This window comes from Chaetura pelagica, unplaced genomic scaffold (genome assembly GCF_000747805.2).
Source record: "Chaetura pelagica isolate M959 unplaced genomic scaffold, ChaPel_1.0 scaffold531, whole genome shotgun sequence".
Lineage (NCBI taxonomy): Eukaryota > Metazoa > Chordata > Aves > Apodiformes > Apodidae > Chaetura > Chaetura pelagica.
Genome location: NW_009952362.1, coordinates 453,140 through 472,184, shown reverse-complemented (window position 1 = coordinate 472,184; position 19,045 = coordinate 453,140). Strand labels below are relative to the sequence as shown.

The following is a 19,045-nucleotide window of genomic DNA, read 5'->3' as shown; positions in this document are numbered from 1 at the left end:
CCTGCTGACAGTATTTATGGTGTCATAAAACACAAAGGTGAGCAAATACTGATTTGTGGTCATCTTTTGAAGGATGTGTGGGGAAAATAAGACCTACCAAACACTCAATAAGAAAGTACATGCTTTTGGCTAAGGAAAATACACTCTAACTACCTTGGAGATGAAGCTTCTAAGTTTCATTAGAGGGATGTGACATGTGAAAGTAGAAAGATTGGATTTTGTATCTCCAGAGATTGCTTCCAGCACTGTAGGAGACTAAATTCATTTGAGTTGAATTTTCTGACATTGATGGAATATTGTACACCTCTTTCATGTTCTGCAATACTTAAAAGCAATTTTATCAGTCTATATTTTTCCTCACTAGTTCCTGTTTTCCTCCAGAAAAAATGTTTTTTCATGTTTGATACCAATTCTCAGCAGAGTCCACATGGCTCCAAGTGCTCCCTCCACATGCTTCCTCCACACCTGGAGACCTGACTAAGCACCTGCTAGTGCTTCAATAGCTACATTCCATCCATTCCTCCATCACAGAACCCAGTTACTTACCTGCACAATTTGCAAGAGATCAGATGGCAGGGGCTTGTGTGAAAAGTATCTTCAAGTAAAAGATTTAGACAGAGGTAAATGGTGTGCCAATATATTAGCAATTTATTACTGAAACTTCCAAAAATATAAGGAGAAGATGAACATTTCCCTCTGAGGATTTAACATGGATGAAGGCAGAGATGTGTCTGCCCTGTCCAGTCACCAAGTAAAGCACTGAGGCTACTTTATATGAAATAGCAAACAAGTTCTGTTAAATACAGAGATGAAGATTATTTACTGTTATTTTAGTAACAGTCAAATTATGATGGTGGAGATTAAAAAGCAAAAGGCCTTCAAAGACATTTTTCACCCTACTGAATAAACAATTGAAAGAACTTTGCATTTAGCAACAGATAAGGTTCTATAGATCCAGTATGTGAATTTACAACAGTACACAATACACAGTTATATCATAAAATGCCAGAAATTAAGGCTAGCTATTAAAGTAATTATGCTATCAAAAAGTTACAAAATTTAAATTAAAACATGCATTTTTCCAATTTTCTTTTACTGTGCTGTAAATTTTAAGTGTCTTCATTGAGAAGGTAGTGGTTCAATGTCCAAAGATTTCAGCATCCAAGATTTCAACCACATCGGATTAAAGTCCTATGTTAATTTTTTAGTTCATTCACATGCATCAATACTGTTCCCATGAAATGAACACCGTGTAATGGTCACCAGTTGCACATTTAATGCAAGCTACCAAAAAAAGTTTACAGTTGATACCCAAAGAGACTAGGAAGTCAGGCCTCAAATGCCAAAAGGAAATACTATTTTACAAGTTGAACTCCAGCATACCAAAGTACAGCTTATAATACTGCCTTGATATGACTCCAACTCTAACCACCAAAGGAGTGCAGTAAAAGTGACCTAATACAGTTGTATTTCCCTACCAGCTAGATGAGAAACACCTCCAATTTTTTCCACTGCAGATCAGTCAGGTAAATAACTTATTTTACATCTATCAACTTGAAAAAACAAGAACTGCCTATGTTAGTATGTGGCAACACAAAAGCAAAAAAAAAAATTATCATCCAGCTTCATAAAGTAGTTTGTCTATATATTTAACTTAAATCTTTCTATAAAATGACTAAAATAAAAAAGAAATCTAATACTTCTAATCAAATCAGACTTTAGCCACGGTTATTTATAAATATGCCCACCCACCTCTGCTTTTCTGATGGAGTTCACACGTACAGGCTTTGGTAAGAACAGAAAAATGGCTCTACCCATTCCAGGTAGCTAGAGAAACCACGTGCACTTTGCACACCACTTTAAAAAATACATTCTACAGTTTTTCAATATGTAGAACTAACTACCTGTAATAGCTAAGGAAAAGAATAAACTGTGCATTTTAAAGTTAGCATTTCTTTCACCTTTACATATTTTAGTGCAAAATATTTTAGGGTGAGGATTTACAACAAAAATGGCAGTAGCAGCAAGAAATATTCTGTTTTGTACAGTAACAACAATGCTAAGGAGTTTTATTTTTTTAAATGACAGAACACGATCCTGTTGCCAGGATTAGCATATCTAAGTGTTTCAGGCACTGTGTTAATTAAACTAGCACCCCATTTCCTTATGGAACTAATGGACAAAATATGTAATGGAGATCAGCTCAGTTTAATTTATGCCAGAGGTTTCTTTTTAAAGAATTGCAAATGCCTTTGCTTTTACCATTCGTGTTTAAACATCAGGGTTTATTTTTCTCATTATTGGCATGTTCCATGTAATTAGTTTCAGTCTTTGCTATGAAGACACTGCTTAACATGGTAACATTTTAAACCTCTCACGGCAGTTTCAGTTGTGGAATTCTCTCATGGAGAAATCAGACACTTTAAAAACACAGTAGCAGAACTAATATTACACTGTTTTAATGTTCACATGAGAAACCATTGGGTTTTTTTATCAGAACAATTAATATTTTAGGCTTAAAGTCAAAATCATAGATAACATACTTTTTCAGACTGAGATAAAAACCCCGTTGCTCTCAAAACACCTGAAGGATGTGATGTTACCATTATACACCAAGACCGTTTTTCTTCCATCCCGAGAAGAAATTGATCATGACACTGATTGTCTGCACTGAGAACAAAAAGCACTAAATCCTTTGACGTACACTGCAGATTAAGTCAAGTTAGACGGTGAGGATGGAGAATTCCCAATAGGAAAAAAACCTACAGCAGTTCCCAGAGTTATGACCCAGTGGAGTGAAGGCTGGGAATTGGATAGAATTTGGAAATCCGGCTTTGTGTTGAAGGGTTAAGGCATTCGGACTCTCCAGTCATTTTAAAGAAAACTTCCTGTTCCTGCAGTTTTCTGGCAAATTCTTCTTCCAGCGTCTAAAACCCAAATCAGATTGTCATGGGATTACAAGGCAAAACACAAGAAACCCATTATGCTGGTGACATATTGCCTTCACACACCATCACAAAAAAATAATGTAACAGTTACGAAACTGCAAGACAACCAAGACACAGAAAGCTGAGGACATCACCTGCCTGTAGGATACTCTCTGACCTTTGAAAATCTGTACTTTCCACTAAAAAAAATAAATATGTAGAACCCCAAACCAACTTCTACCACTGTTATTTAGCATTCTATTTTTGTAGTAACCTATTGGCATCTGAAATATATTCCTCACATCAGATTTAACTCCTGCTAAGAAGTTTTACGTGCTATATGCCAACAGGCACACTAACCCAGCAAGAGGGAGCACCATAAGAAGTTGATAACTTACAAACCTGTTTTGCTGCACATGCCCTTTGCTCAGGCTTGGTTTTTAACATATTTTATTATTCAGTGAACTACAGCAATGTTGTACTTGCTTCTCCTCCTCTCCAATACTTTTTGTATCGTCTGTATTTGCTAGATCCAACTCTCTATTTTTTGATTCATAAACTGCTCCAACTTACCTTTTTCCTCGGCCTCAATTTCTCTCTCCATTCCTTCAGTTCTTGGCTGTGCTCTTCATCTAGCTCCTTTAGCTTCTGAGTCTCATGCTCGACCAGTAGATGGCATTTTTCATTCTTAAAACAAGATAAAGATAATCCTCATGTAAAACTAATTCAGATTAGGCAACTCAACATTTGTAAAGTGACATATGTTGTCCTAATTCTTTCTAATTAGCTTATTCTGTGTAAATAGTGATGTGAATAATTACAAGCTAAAAAGTATGTTACAAGACTGCATTATAAAATGTTAATCTTTTATCACAACCAATTGAGATAAGAAATACTTGCAAATCCAAAGATACTATGGAGTGTCATTAAGGCAGCAGCTGAAAATGTTACTCAAAACTGTGTTTCACCATCTAATGATGCTTTTCAAGGTCTAACAGCATTTCTGCCTTCCTTTCTAAAACCAGTTTGTGTAATTTGTTAAAATCCATTACAGTAAAAAGGAGGTTGCTTTTTTGAAAGATTTCAACTCTTGGTGCTAAGGAGCTGAGACTAAGAATTGGGGCCTAACAGAGGAGTTAAGAAATGTGCTTGCAGAAGCAGCCTTAGAATTGCCTTAGGAAAAGGGCAATCAAACCACTCAGACTCACATTCCTCTCAGGAAGGTACACATGGATCTGCCTAACTTCTATAGGACTTCTGAAGCATGGTAAGAAAAAAAATAATATTATTTGTCTACATCAAATCTTTGATCTTTAAGAGCAGTTGGCAATGGCAGTCTCTTAACCTCATGTTCTTGTTTCTAGGGTTCCAGTCCCAATAGCGTCTGATGCAGAGAACAGAAACAGAGGATCAAAAATGTCAAGCACTTGGCTAGACCTCAGTGCTGCTGGTGAAGCTCAGAGTAGCCCTAAGCTGTTCAATTTTACTTGAGCTGAAAGTCTTACAAGATTCCCACGGTACTTGGGGATTTACTGAGGCGCATTAGTGGCACAGTCAGGGACTATTTTCCCAGGATGTAAGAAAATGAATAAAGCAGAACTGGCTTCAATGGTCATTGGAAGGTTTTTCTATGCAAAGGTGATCATTTAATGCTATAAGCCTCCCTTGTGTTCCTGAAACAGGGAAAAGCCCATTGAGTGGAAAAGGAGATCTAGCCTCTGGTAGACAGCAGAAACTTTTACAAAAAGCATATCAAAAAGGGAATAAATTGAGTTCCCTAGCACAAGAAGAGAATTCCTTCTAAGTATCTTCCATAAGTTCAAATGCACAAGGCAGCCTGCATTTTGTACAAGTCACATCATTCTATGGACTGCTACAAATGACCTGTGGATAATGCCTGGTGCTGCCTGCCTCCCTTCTGATTAATGGTATATTTCAGCAAAATCAGGTTAAAAGGAAATGCTGCCTACAGAAAATAGCACTGGGAACTTGAAAAATATTCTAGAAGCGATCATCAGCTTCTGGTTCATGCTCTTCTTGCATGTAAAATGATTTCTCATTAATTGATGTAAGCACATGACCCTGTTTAAGCATTATGCTGCAGGCCTTTGAAAGCAAACTTCAAAAAAAAACACTTCACCAATCAGTAAAAAATGAAGGAAAAGGTGTTTCTGCTTCTTCTGTATCTGTTATTAACCTGAGTCTTCCCACTGAAAGTGCATTTAACATCATGTATTTTTAACCTGTAACTGATGCAATTCTCTGATGTTTGCTTCACACTGCAGCTGAAGGTCCCGCATTTGATTTTCATGTTTCTGATGCTGGGCCAGTCTCTCATTCTTCTGTCTCTTTTCTTCTTGAAGAGCAAACTGAAATTAAAAATATTGTGCCTCTAGATACAACAGTTTACATGAATCAAAAAACCTGCATGTAACACAATGAATACATACAGCAAAAGTGAAAATAATGGTCTTTAAAGAGTTAAACGTATTTCCTTTATTCTTTCTTTTTTAAAAATTCTTTAAAGGGGAACAGGGAATGCCCTTATAGTTTTGTTTATCATTCTATTTCTCTGCCTGATTTTTCTTTCTCTAATCTTTCCTTTTAGCTTGGCACATTTCACTTCCAGATTCCTGAAATTTTCTCCCTCTGAAGATAAGTGACACAGCAGGGTTGCTTAAAACGTTGGTTAAGGTCAGTGTTACACCGCTATGGAAGATTGTATTTTCCAGATTTTTCCTCCTTTCAGTATTTACCATATAAAACCATGATTTGGGACTGTTGTATGTCAGTAGAAAATCAACTTTTAAGCCTCTTCACAACATTCCTTTTCAAACAATGAGTGAATACACCAACAGTTTTAGTTCAAAAGCTAACAAAAATCAGGTTTTTGAGGACTCACAGAACAGCTGAGGTTAAAAGGGACATGCAAGATCAACACCTGTGCTCAAAGCAGCTAAAGAAAGTTGTGCAGGACTGTGTCCAGTTGGGTTCTGAGAGGTTCTTTCCACTCTCTCGGCAACCTGTTCCACTGAATGACCATCCTCACCCTAAAGAAGTGTCTTCTGATGTTTAAGTTGGATTTTTCCACTGAGAGGAGTGTGGCTCCACCTTTGCTCCTGCCCACTGGGTGCTTATACACATGAGTAAGATCCTCCTTGGGCTTTCTCCAGGCTGAAGCACCCCTGGCATCCCATGCATCCCTTCCTATAATGAGACCCACCTGTCCCTCAGGCCCTTCACTGGTCTCGTGCCAGTAAATCCATGTCTGTCTTGTACTGGGGAGCCCAGGACTGCACCCAGCACTCCAGATGTATCTCCCCAGTGCAGAGGGGAAGGATGATCTCCTCTGACCTCATCCAGTGCCTCAACCCTGTATTGTACCATCTGAACTTGCAGAGAGTGTGCTCTATCCCTTCCCCTCATTTACATCACCTTAAGCATTTACACTACTAAACCAGTTTTTATTCATTACCTGCTTAATTTTTTCACGATCTTGGTCTGGAGAGGCTAATGAATTGATTCTTAAACTTTTCTTGAACATGGCCATTCGAGTCTTTGCTTCACTTCGCTGTATTTTAGGCAGTCTTGCTCTTTCCTGAGTTTGCTTGTTCTTTAGCTCCTCAATAAGGCGTTGATTGTATCTCTGCATTTGCTCCGTTTCCTAAAATGTTAACAATTTGGAAAATTACAGAGTGACTATTGTGTTAGAGTATTTGCATCTCATTTCATCAAGAAGCAGGTTGTTTGAGTCAGCTTCTTTCAACAGAATCCAGACTCAGCCCTTGTAATATCAATGGGGAGGAGGGAGGTCTTCCTCTAACTCCAGCAAGCTCTGGATCATGCCCAACCCAGATGAAATTCTCAAATTACTACACATAAGCATGTATTTTACCAGTGGTGGTTCAATTCCTGAATTGCATTTCTAATAGTCTGTATTATTCAAAAGGAGAAACTTTTGTGGAAACGAACTTCCACTACTGCAGTGGTGCAGGGCCAGTTTGTTGCAGAAGCTGGTGAAAGCGACAGCCATCATGGGGATAACCAAACCACACAGAAACAAGTCTTCACTGGAGGCTGCTCCTGATCCAATCTCCAAGGGAACTCTATAATATTTCTCTTACTTGGTTTAAATTTTCAAGAATTGAACTACTCTGTTTAGCGTATCCTATAAAAACCAAAATGCCTTCTGGAAAATACATGGTGCCTCTATAGGGCTTAGCTATAAAGAAACTGTTGTCAGTTCCTTGTACAAATGCTAATCCAGTTCATTCCATGAATTTAATTCCAGGCTGATTTACTAACAAGTAGACTTATTTAAGCACAAGCCAAAATAGTTTTGGTGCATAAGCAGAATTCGGTATTTTTTAATAGAAAAAGGTTGATTATTTTGGTTGGGTTGGTTTCTTTTAAGAATAAAATTATACTTCAACATCCCACTGAGTTATTACAGTAAGATGATCAAGATGTTTTTTTAAATTTCAACAAACCATACACAGCTTCAAAGTAACCGTGTTGGTCTTGCCTGTGCAAGCAGCTACCAGTAGAAATCCTAAGAGTATTTGATAAAAGCCTTGAATATTATAATACATTAAAAAAAGTTTCAAAAGTCAACACTAACTTTTTCATGCCTCTTAAGCAGCTGGTGTCTCTGCATGAAGTACTGATCTTTGAGTTGCTGTTTGAGGAGCTGGTGTTTCTCTTGAAGATGTCGCTCTTCCAGCTCCCAGATTGCAGCTTCGCGAGCTGGAAGACAGAGGAAGCCTGGTTCAGAAGGTACAACACAACACTTTCTAATCTACCTGCTAGTGTGTGTTTAGAAGCAGCCTACAAGTGCACTTTAAGAACAATGCTATTGCATTGCAAAGGTTTTTATTATAGTTCTAGAATAGTAATGAAGGTCTTTGATTTAAATATGTTTAAGACATACTATTGTTTTATTAAAATACAACACAAATTTCTGATTTTAAAAAGAGCCTGTTGCTGGATACCTCTCATCAGCTGCTGTTTGTTGTTGAGGCAATCTCGTTCTATAGTGGCTAGTTCTGTCTTCTGCTGCTGAATAATTTTCTTCAGAGATGCATCCAGTTCTTGTTGCTGCTTCTGCACAAATTCCTGCTCCTGATAAAAACCAACAGAAGTAAATTCAATTGCATTGTTCTAATCTCATTACATTTTAATGAAACTTCCAGTTTTCTCATTAGCTATATATGAAAATAAATACACCTATGAAAATTTGAGCTAACGTGCTTTGGCTATAAAAGCATGCATCTCTTATTTTCTACATAGAAAAGGTAGGAGTATATTTAAAGTTTAAATAATACCTTCAGAAATAAGACCAAAGGCAACAAACTAGTCAGCAATCTGGAGTTCTTTCCACCTCTAGTCTCTCCTCAAAACAAGCTGCAGGTTCAAAGCTAGCCAAAACATGTATTGGATATAAAGTTGATATCATATCGTTAATTGTTCATTGTAAGAAAATTAAGGCTTTTATTGTTATTTTGCTCTGGATTATTAGTTAAAGCCTATTTGGTTACCCAGTGAGGTTTCAGATTTGTGTCTCAGTCTCGAGTGGTTAGTTTACCCTGTTACAAACGCAAGGCTATCGAGGTTGGAAGCTCCGCAGGACTGCTATGAAGACACCCGATGGCTTTTGCAGGAACTGCATCCTGCAGGACTGGGACACTTGTCACACCATAGCTGAGCTAGCGCCTCACAAACTGATTTGCCATTTGCCTGACAAGGTCTCCATATCACCTGCATCTTCCCATTATCCCGGGTGTATCCCTCTCTAGCATCACATAATGAAAAGCAGGCAGCTGTAAGAATTCCCCTCCCATGCCAAAGACCATACTGTTGCCTTTCTTCCTTGCAGCTATCAAAAAAACAACCAAAACCACCAAATAATAAAAAAGATCATCTACAAGCATGCAAGCATGCACACACACGCTTCAATAACAAGAAATTAAAGCAGATGTGTCTACCATGATATAAAGGTCAGAAGAAAGGATGATGGCAGTGACCTGTCAGAGCCAAGGTGGGCAGATGAAGCATTTGCTGTTATACATAACAAAGCAATGTTAAGGATGGTCTATTGGAAGGGAGAAGGGATGAGGCAGGAAAAGAGTATTGGGCTACACATCATCAGTGGAAGGGTCTCCTGAGCTATGTATTTTATTTTTACTGAACCTATGCTACTTGCTAAAAGAGTTGTCAGCAACATACAGTATTAAATGCTTATTAAAAGCACTTTTTATTAGGACCAGGAGAATCCTGGGTTTTATCTTCACAGAAGGTTATTAATAGGTGAGGCTTTCATCTCTCCCAGTGGACAGCAGTTACACTCAGACAGGCAACAGAAAACTAGAGGTGGAATAAGTAGGTGAAAAGTTCTGACAGCTGCAGAGCTCCTGGGGTAGCAAGAGAACTGGAAGGTCACATCTGGAAATTAAGTCAGATAAACCTAACCAAATATATGGACTGAAGAAAAATACAGTTCTGTTTCCCCTTCTAGATGAAAAGGATGTGAAAACTACAAGTTTATTATTCTGAGGGAGCAGATGCGTAATTAACATGGTGTTTAATTTGCCAGGAATTTTTTGATTTGGAGGGAGTTGAGGGAAAGCTGCTCTAATGTAGTGGTGAAAAAGCAACTATGTTTGAGCTTTACTCAATCATTTAAACACCAGTGCTGCTCTCACTACATGGTTAATCTTAAGAAGTTTCATAACTGTGAGCACTGTAAGGCAAACCAGGCAACCTCTCTGGCCTTTCCACTTCCCACACCTACTCAAGTATCACAAATAATAGAGATCATATCAGATGGTGAAAAAGGCAAACAGCGCAAGACCATTTTAAAATTATCACTTGGTTTGGCCCAATAAGCATAATAAAAAATAAAACTCATCCAGATATTTTTAAAATACATGGTTGCACCACACACACAGCACAGAAGTCACACATCGTTTCTCACATGTGCTGAACCAATAAGAACCACCAGAGAACAGTAATATACTGCACTCTTTAGAGTCTTCCCAAAGTTAATAACTCCTGTCATATTTTTTAATATATATATTTTTTTACTATGAGTGGTGCATCATTACATAAGTTTGTGCTAACCAGGTTGGAGACAGCAGTGACATTGATCAGCACATGGGAGCACAAGAAGAGAAAACACACATCTGGAAAATTAGGGAAATAGAACTTCATTTGTTTTGCATTTTAAGACTTACATCCTGCATTTGTGCGTTGAAAAGTGTACATGAAGACAACTGAAAAGACTGAATCATAACCTGAGCAACGCCCTGTAGGACACAATGTACTTCCTATGTCAGAATATAATGAAATATATTGCTGTTCTTAAAAAAAAAAAGAAGAAATGAGATCTATTTTATGTTAGTAATATACACGTAAAATGTCGAGGCTAATCACGCAAAATAGTCACTGACACAAGTACTAGATATTCTAAAACTAAACATCTGCAACTTATCTCATACTTCTTTATTATTCCAAGTAAGGATATTTCACCTTTAAAATTTTCTTTCACCTCTCTTACTTCAACAAATTAAAATCAGCAAAGGAAACAAAGTCACTAAAAATACTATGAAAATATAGGGGTTTAATTGTTTCCTTATAAAGTTCAGATGCATATTCTTGTTGTGGGGAGAGCCCAGTAACTAAATCACATTTGATCTTGGGAAATCCCCTCTTGAACCAAACACTTAATTAAATAAAGGTGCTATTATTTTCTACTAGGCCACTCACAAAACATTTAATCTTTAAGTTACTCAATTCAAAGCTGCTCTGCCATGGTGCAAACTCACTCTGTACAAAGCTGTGGCCATCACAAAGCCAATAGTTTTCTGAAATACTAGCCCACGTTCCAGCTGAGTGGTATCAAAGCAGCAAGTCTGAAGGTGTGACATTACAGATGATGTCTTGTGAAGTTTCCGTACACCTACACTTCAACATATGTAAATAACTTCATTTTACCTAATCTGCTCTGCTTCCATAAACAAGATGTCTCATGCTTGCATATTATCTCTCTTTTCCTCCCCTGCACTTACATTGCTCAAAACTAACTTCTGACTGTAAGCCTTGCAGTGTGATGGGTACTTACCACTCACAAAAGCACTGTAAATTAACTTGCCATAGAAAAATGCGGCTCTTTTTAGTAGAGCATACAAAATGTGATACATAACAGCACAAACCTGGAAAGAGCTGCTCCTGTATTTCTACTCAGAATACTCTACAGGATGTGATATGGGAGTACTTGAAGAGAGAGAGCAGTATGTAGGGTTAGTTTGAGTTAAGTTCCATATTCACTCAACAACAACAAGAAGTGAAATCATCAAGCTGTGTGAATACTGCTGCCTTTTGTAGTTTAGTAGCTTCAAGCTGCCGTTGTTACCTGAGCATGCTGGCTTTGTGCAAGCTCCTCTTTCTTGCGTTTCATGAGCTCTTTTCTCAGCTCTTTTGGTGCTTTCTCCACTTCACATAAAACCTACAGTGTATATAAGCATGCAGAAGGTGGCGAAAAGAACACTTTCTCCACAGCGAGCATTACTGTGAGTACAGGACATGCAGGTCAAGCACTAGAGGTACTGGGAAGCATGCATTACTTCAGGGGCAGGGATGTTAGTTTAATGAAAAGAGCTTAATGAAAAGAGAAGGAATAATACGTGCTTTATGTATGCCAGGGCAGTGCAGAAAGGAGGTACATGCCAGCCTCTTTTTGCATGCAAATGCTGCCCAGTGCTCTCTGACAGGGCAGTCTCTTCCTTATGTTTCATGCAGCTGCTAGAATAGCCAATAAGTAAGAAAACCACCACCTGCAAAAGTGCTATTTGCTCGGAGCACTATGGCAAAAGGACTAGAGTATGTTTACCTCATGGTAAAGCTGTAAAAAATGGTTGGAAGTTTAAAATTTTAAAATTTTCCTCTGAAAACCAGCTATTTCTGAGACTGTCTCAAACATGAATTTATGAGATGTCATTATTAGTGTCTCCAACCATAAATTACATCACAGATTGTGTCTTTAAAATAATCATACAAGCAAATAAAATATTAATTGGTCGTGTTTGGTTCTGAAGAATTTAAAAGCAAAAACTACCAATAACTAAGGATGTTCTCAAGAAACTTTCCGTGACAACATATGCTGGAATGAAACATCTTTCAGTCCAAGGTGAATTAGACTAGATTAGTAGAAAGACTCTAAATATAAACCTGGCTACATCAACTGACTATCAATCTGTTAATTTGCTGATGTGTTTTACTTATTTTTAAGAATTACAAAAATGTAGCACTTCACACTCCAGTATAGCATGGGTAGTTTTAGAGCACCAGCTGCATTTTCCTTCAAACTGTAGATCATCTTCTTAAGCTTTAAGTACAAAACCATGCACCCGAAAACAAATGCCTGTTTGTTTAAGAGTGGAAGCATCACCAGAGAACAGAGTCCAAATCACCACGTGCTATTCCTGTTTCCATGAAAGAACTGCTTTTAGCCCAGAGCAATACGTAAAATTCTTCCCGCTTTCCCATGTAGGACCCAATCACCAGTAAATAGAGAGAGACTCAAAAATGCAAGAGGTACCACAAAAGGAGAAAAAAAAATGTTATTTACATTTGAGCATTTGGTTCAAACTGAATGCAACTTATTTTTTATGCATTTTGGTACTACAGGATCATCCTATGCAAAAGCATGGACAGTGCAGGTTTCTACAGACATTTGTGAGTCTAGTAACTATTAGAGCAAACACTAGAGCCATTTATGTAACAAACAAGCACTACACAATTCATCTGAAAATGAAATAAAACAGCTTTTAAGATGCAAAATCCATACAGAAAGACATCACCTCCTCTTACTCTACTGGGAGGAAATTAATAGCATAAGGTGTCAGTGTCAAATCTCAGTCATTTTGCTTTAACTGTATGATATGTATGAAATTAACTGTAAAAGATGGTAGGTTATCCAGGCTTTTCTCTCCTGTCTTTCTGAGTTAAAAAAATAAATCCACGTTAACTGCTGTCTCTTCATATAGAGAGATTCTAAACATCATACATTCAGTAAAAATGTAACGAATTAACAAAAGAACCCCAAATCCCTGGAATGTAAGTGGTTCTTAGTCATAATCAAGAACATATTCTTTTCTTTGAAATTCTAGTTTGGCAAGTATGTAACCAAGTAGCTATAGCTGGATTTGTTTCAAGTAGAAACCTCAAATATTTTTTACATTCTTTAAGGAAATACTTTTTCTTGAGAAAAAATATTTTATTAACAATTTTGTGAAAAAGAAAGTCTCCTAATTTGGTGATGTTTTCTGGATTGAGTCAATACCTAAATCTTCCTGTTTGCTGTTTGTATTTCACTTTGGGCAGTAACACAAAATAAATAACACTGCCAGTAACCCTTCAACAACTCAGTATAGCACTTGAGGTTGATAAGACTTCTGGGAGACCTAACCCAACTGTTTGCTATGCCCATATTCCTTGTTTTCTGTATTATCATCATTGTCTCTTACCTCTTTCTTTTTGTTCTTCAGCACGTTCTGGAATTTGGATAACTCCTTCTCCTGTTCCGCCTTGATGCGTTTTGCTTCATCTCGTAAGCGGTTTGTGTGCTCCTGCTCCAAGCGCTCTATTGTCTGTTTCTGCTGCTTTTCTAAGTTTTCTATTTCTTGATCATACTGTCGCTTTTTACTCTGTAAAAATAATTTGTCATTTCTTTTTAGAACACTACATTCTGTGAAGTGCTGTACCACTGCAGAGGATGGCCATGATCAACTGTTCTGGCATGTAAGTTCTAGCATACAAGCTGGGCACCCCACAATGGAAAATATTGCCATTTATTAACAAGAAGGAAAACTCAGCTATAACCATCATAAAAGCAGATGTCTGATTGCTACTAGTATTCTGCCTACTTGAGATGTCATATTTTAAGATCACCAAAATCCAGAAACTCACCGTCATTTCCTGTTCAAAACGTCTGTACATCTGTTCTCGCTGTTGCAAAAGCTTATTACTGAGCTGCTGTTGGGCTCTCTGCTCCTCCTTCTGAAGAAGCCTCAGCTCTCTCAGCTCTTGACGTCTAATAATGAAAAATAACACTTAATATAAAAGAAAAAAAGTAGACAATTACAGAAGATGAAAAAGTATCTGCAACTTAGGTCTAGTAAAACTAGTTTTGAATTGATTGTCTTGTTAAGAAACACTGCATTTCTTTCTGCTAAGAAAATAATTGAAATTAGTGCCCAAACACAATAGAAATAAGATCATCAGCTCCCTTCTTTTATTCCAAGAGAAAAAAAAACCCAAACTGGGTTTTACTTTTAAATTTTACTTTTAAAAACACTTACCTTAGAAATCGCATTTCTTCACTTTTGGAGTCATTTTCTGTAACTATTTTTGATGTGGTTACACTCACTTCTACTCCATCAACAACAAACTTCCGAGTTTTCTTTAACGTTTTCTTCTGTCTTCGAGTTTCCTGAATAAAGAACTGGTAAGTTTTTCTGTACTTAAGTTACATTTTTTTTTTCTTAATATTAAATTACTCCAAATATTTCTGTGATGTCCTACTCTATAATAATCAGAGGAGAGTTCTTCTTGCTTATCAGGTACCTCAAATCATGTGAAAGCTTGAAAAATTCTAATGTGCTGAAACTTCCTCTAGTTAGCAAAGGAAAACTGTAATTATTAATGATCTAAGTTGCCAGAAGAAAAAAAATAATCTAGATAAACTGTGAAAAGAACTGATGCAGTTTTATTTCCTAGAGCCAAAGACAGCTACAATTACTGTTTGCTTTTGACCACATTTTTTCCAGTCACTAAAACAGATACTTAATTCTGAAAACAGTACTAAAACAGAATAGCAATTTACTCACCTACTTCTGCTTTGGACATAAATGAGTTAGTTTGGGTTTTTTTTAATTCATATGTATCAGTCAAAAATAATGTGTTTCTCACTCAATAGTTTTAGGGTAACACTCACATATGGATTTTATATGAAAGTACAAGATTGCTTATGCTTACCTGTAAAGATATTGATCCTGTCTCTTTGTTTTTACTAAGGAAACTAGAAATTGACAAGTTCAAATCAATGCTGCTGTTATCAGCTGTAGAACCAGTGCCTGAATCTGCATCATTTTCCTTCAAACTCTCTGACTCCAGCTGCTGTGAAGTTTCTGTTTTGTCTTGGTTCTCTGTTTTGACTTTCTCCTCATTTTCTTCAGTGCTAACACTAATACTGGGGACTGGAGTGACTTCAGTGTCACCAGCTTGTTCACTGGCAACCTCTTGAAGCTTATTCTTCATCATTTCATCAGAAGTAACTTCCAAATGTTCTCTGTCTATTTGAATATTGTTTTCCTGGATAATCTCAGGTCTGCACTCTTCTGAATTTTGGTCCATATCAGTCAGTTTATCTACTTTGTTAGAAGTATCCTCAGGCTTGCTTTGTATTGCCTTATGGTCTATGTCATCTTTTCCAGAGTCTTTGATCTCTGGTTCCTCCATCCTGATTATATTACAAATATCCTCATTTTCACTTTCTGTCAGTTTCTTGTCTACTTTGATCACTTTATCTTGGCTTTCCAATAGAGTTTCTTCAGAGGGGATTATCTCATCCACCTGCTTATCCTGACTTTCCACTGGCTTATCCTCTGTCTCAGGTATTTTATCCCCATCACTGATCTGTGTTCCAGCAATACCATCTATCTCCTTAATGTTGTCAATTCCATGCTTTATGAGTTCCTTTTCATCAGCCACTGCAGCGTTAGGTAATGTTTCTGTAGTGGTGTCTATTATTGCCTCTTTCTGACCTTCATCTTTATCTTTCTTTATCTCTGTAGCATCTTCTGCAGAGACCTTCTCTTCCTTGCTTTCTGAGAGATCTGTTCTGTTCTCCTCTTCTTTTTCACCAGTTTCCTTAGAAATGGCTTCTTCAGTTTCTACAATATTTTCAGTTGTAAGTACTATTGTTAGTTTATCTTCTGCCTGTTCATTTCCCATGTCATTTTCCTTCTCTGTTTCTAGGTTGGGTTCATCTTTTATTTCTGATTTTATTACAGCATCATGTTCTTTCCCTTCTTTCTGGGGTTCTGCATCTTCATGGGCTTTTTCTAGACTTTCTCTGTTCTTTTCAGCTGACAGTATTTTGCCTTGCAAATCTTCACCAGTTGCCACAGAACCATTCTGCACTTTTGTATCACCAACAGTAGTATTACATATGTTATCAGCTGTTTTCCTAAATTTGATGTCCTCAGGTTCATCTTCAGTTGTTTTGTTATCTGGAAGTACAATGCTGGCTTTGTCCTCAATTGCATTACTTTCTGTTTTCTCAGAAAGAGATTCCAGAACAGAGGCATTCTGTGAAAGTTTATCCTCTTCAGAGCTGGCAATACTAAGGTCAGAGGACGCACGCTTATCTGCAGGTAACTGCTAAAAAAATTAAAGGAAGAAAGTATTTAATAATTTTCTAATCTAAATAAGGCACAGTTCTATTGAAGAACACCAGAATAGGGATGAATATTGTATTTATAGGCAAGATTATATGAATCTGGTAATCGTAGAGTACTGCACTTGGCATTAGCACATAACAAGTGCAGGAATTGCAGACAAGCTCTGAATAGAACAGTTTCACAACAACCTTCTTCCTTCTCTCATAATTTAATTAAATATACTGTGATTGAAGGAAAGGGATCCTGGCCAGCCCTTTGCCTCCTACTTAACAGAATCTTCAAGAATCTTTTTCCAATCACATTGTTTGGGTTTTTTTTATTAGTTCAGTTCCGTAGTAGCCCCATCTACAGTTGGATTTGAAGGACACATCTTTGTGCCAGTTTTGCTAGGAATTCTATTGCTTGATTTACTGCAGTACTGATAAAAATACAATATTAGGACCTTCTGCTTCATAAAAAAAAACCAACCCTTCCCTGGTGTTCTTTCTTAAAAATGTCTGAAAAAATTTTCATCTGATTTTTAACTACTGGTGAAACTCGATTAAAAAGGGTGAAAACCTCCAGCAGATCCGAGTAAGTGGCAATATGGAACCAGGACAGAAAGAGTTACATGACTGTAGAAATTGCTGCTGCTGGAATATGAATGTTATCAGATTATACACAGACATGCAAAAGAATATGCTAATAAAGTATAATTTTAACCATAATTGCCCTTTCACTCCTCAAAGTGATTGTGATACCTCTCTGTCTATATTTACTGCTAGAACCCTGTAATTTGCAGATCAGGCTCCTGATTTGCTATTGGGAAGATACTAAGTTAGCTATCGTAACCAGCATGGGTCTGATTGCATACTCCCTGCCTTAAGGTTTAGTACATATATGAGAAGATGATGCCAAACTTAAGCAGAAACAGAGTTAAATCAAAACCCAAGTTCTCGATAGGAAACTGGTGATTGAAACTAGCTCCAAATTTAATAAAACAAGGTTTAGGCTGACCAGAGAATTTTCTGTTTCTTCTTCTTCATCCTCATCTTTACCATCTTCAACTTCTTCTGTAACTTCAGCCTTAGCTTCTGCAATCAATTCTCGTATTGGTTTATTGGAAGTAACAGTAACAAATGGATGCTTGTGAAAATAAAAAATAAGCACAATATTAAGTGCTGAATTCATTGTACACAGTAGGAAAATAACTTGAAAGAAGTATAACTTCAGTCAAATGTTACTTTAGTTCTCTCAGACTTGAAGAGTCGCAGTTACCATTAATCATAAGTCTTAATGCATTTTTTTTCAGCAAAAGTGCTAAAATAAAAACGTTTGTATCCAAATATACTGCCTAGATAGTCTAACAGACTTGCTAAAAATACAAAGAATTCATTTATACTCACCTGCTTCATACTCCAAAGAAAAAAAGTAGAAAGATTTTTTAAGAGGTTATTTTTCCTGGAAACAGATTTCATTTCCTTTCAGTTCCACAGTTAAATTATTTTCTCATAAGCTTTACCTAGAAATAGTCTTTCTAGAAAAAGTCTTTGCCTTTAGAACAGTTTTTCCTGAGAACAGCATAAACTTCTACATCTTTCTTTAGGAAGAAACAGCTACCATTTCTTCTACTATCTTCTTTCTCTTCTTGGCACTGCTGCTTAAATCTATTCAACAGAGGCCGGATGTGTTGTGGATCAAGTAAATGTGTGCTGACGTCCAAGACAATCAAGTGTACCTGCATCTACTCTTGCTAAGCTGTTCTGCAGTGACAGCTTAACAGAGCAAGGCTGAGCACTACAGCTTTTAAAACACCTGTCAGCAATTGACTACTTAATTAAATATCTCCTTCATCCACACTAAGTATCCAAGTATAATTTAAATACTTATGAAAAATAATTAGTTATATTACAGCAAAATATGTAAACAAAGAATTTGATCTGCACTTGGTATAATTTAATCAGATTTTACCAAATAAGGACCAATGCAACAATGTTAAAAACAGATTATGTACAAAAGTTTAATTTGTAATTATTTAAATAGTAGCTATAAGACTGATCTGCTTATCAAAATACAAAATATGCTTGCCTTTAAACAATAGTTCTGAACAAATACCTCTTCCTACCTGCAGGAGTTGAGCTGCACTCCACCTTGCATCTACATTCTTTTCCAAACATTTCTTCAGAAAATCTTTAAAATCTGACGACCTACACAAAAAGCACACAGGTAGTGGTTTTTCTTTTGTCTTGACATCAGACTAGTGCACAGTGAAATACTCTTTTGTGTTCTACACTGCAACTCCATGTTCTGCTATTGATTTAGAAAAACAGAAAGACAGTGGGGGAATGCAATGCCAATGTGGCACAAATAGAATCTTTGAAGTATTCTTCCATTTATAGAAGAGTTTACTTTTGGCTCTGGATTTATAATACACTGCATCTGCTGTGTCACTAATTGAATTACATAAAGATAGGAAAATGACCAAAGAAATAAATGCTTATAAAAGTGTTTTCTTAGTATAAAAATACTAAAAGTTCAAATAATCCTCTTTTTCATGTGGTTTTCAGATACTTTACTGCATTTGTAAAAACGTATTTTGCATATATTTTTATGCAAAATCTGCAAAATATGGCACTACAAGAGCTCAAATACAGAATTACAACAAAAAGCCATTGTCTC

At 36.8% G+C, this 19,045-nt stretch overlaps 1 protein-coding gene across 1 annotated transcript in view; it reads right to left on the bottom strand.

Moving 5' to 3' along the window:
- Window positions 1–2,780: 2,780 nt before the first annotated feature.
- The window catches only part of SLK (STE20-like kinase), a 42,319-nt gene continuing 26,054 nt past the window's right edge, over window positions 2,781–19,045 (bottom strand). Inside the window, exons 7-19 of the mRNA XM_010007895.1 lie at window positions 18,492–18,573; window positions 17,384–17,512; window positions 14,961–16,367; window positions 14,285–14,415; window positions 13,893–14,016; window positions 13,451–13,630; window positions 11,338–11,430; window positions 7,919–8,048; window positions 7,549–7,673; window positions 6,403–6,591; window positions 5,171–5,296; window positions 3,501–3,614; window positions 2,781–2,927 (exon numbers count right to left, since the gene is read on the bottom strand). Coding sequence (XP_010006197.1) covers window positions 2,781–2,927; window positions 3,501–3,614; window positions 5,171–5,296; window positions 6,403–6,591; window positions 7,549–7,673; window positions 7,919–8,048; window positions 11,338–11,430; window positions 13,451–13,630; window positions 13,893–14,016; window positions 14,285–14,415; window positions 14,961–16,367; window positions 17,384–17,512; window positions 18,492–18,573 — 2,977 coding nt within the window. The remainder of the gene's footprint in view (window positions 2,928–3,500; window positions 3,615–5,170; window positions 5,297–6,402; window positions 6,592–7,548; window positions 7,674–7,918; window positions 8,049–11,337; window positions 11,431–13,450; window positions 13,631–13,892; window positions 14,017–14,284; window positions 14,416–14,960; window positions 16,368–17,383; window positions 17,513–18,491; window positions 18,574–19,045) is intronic.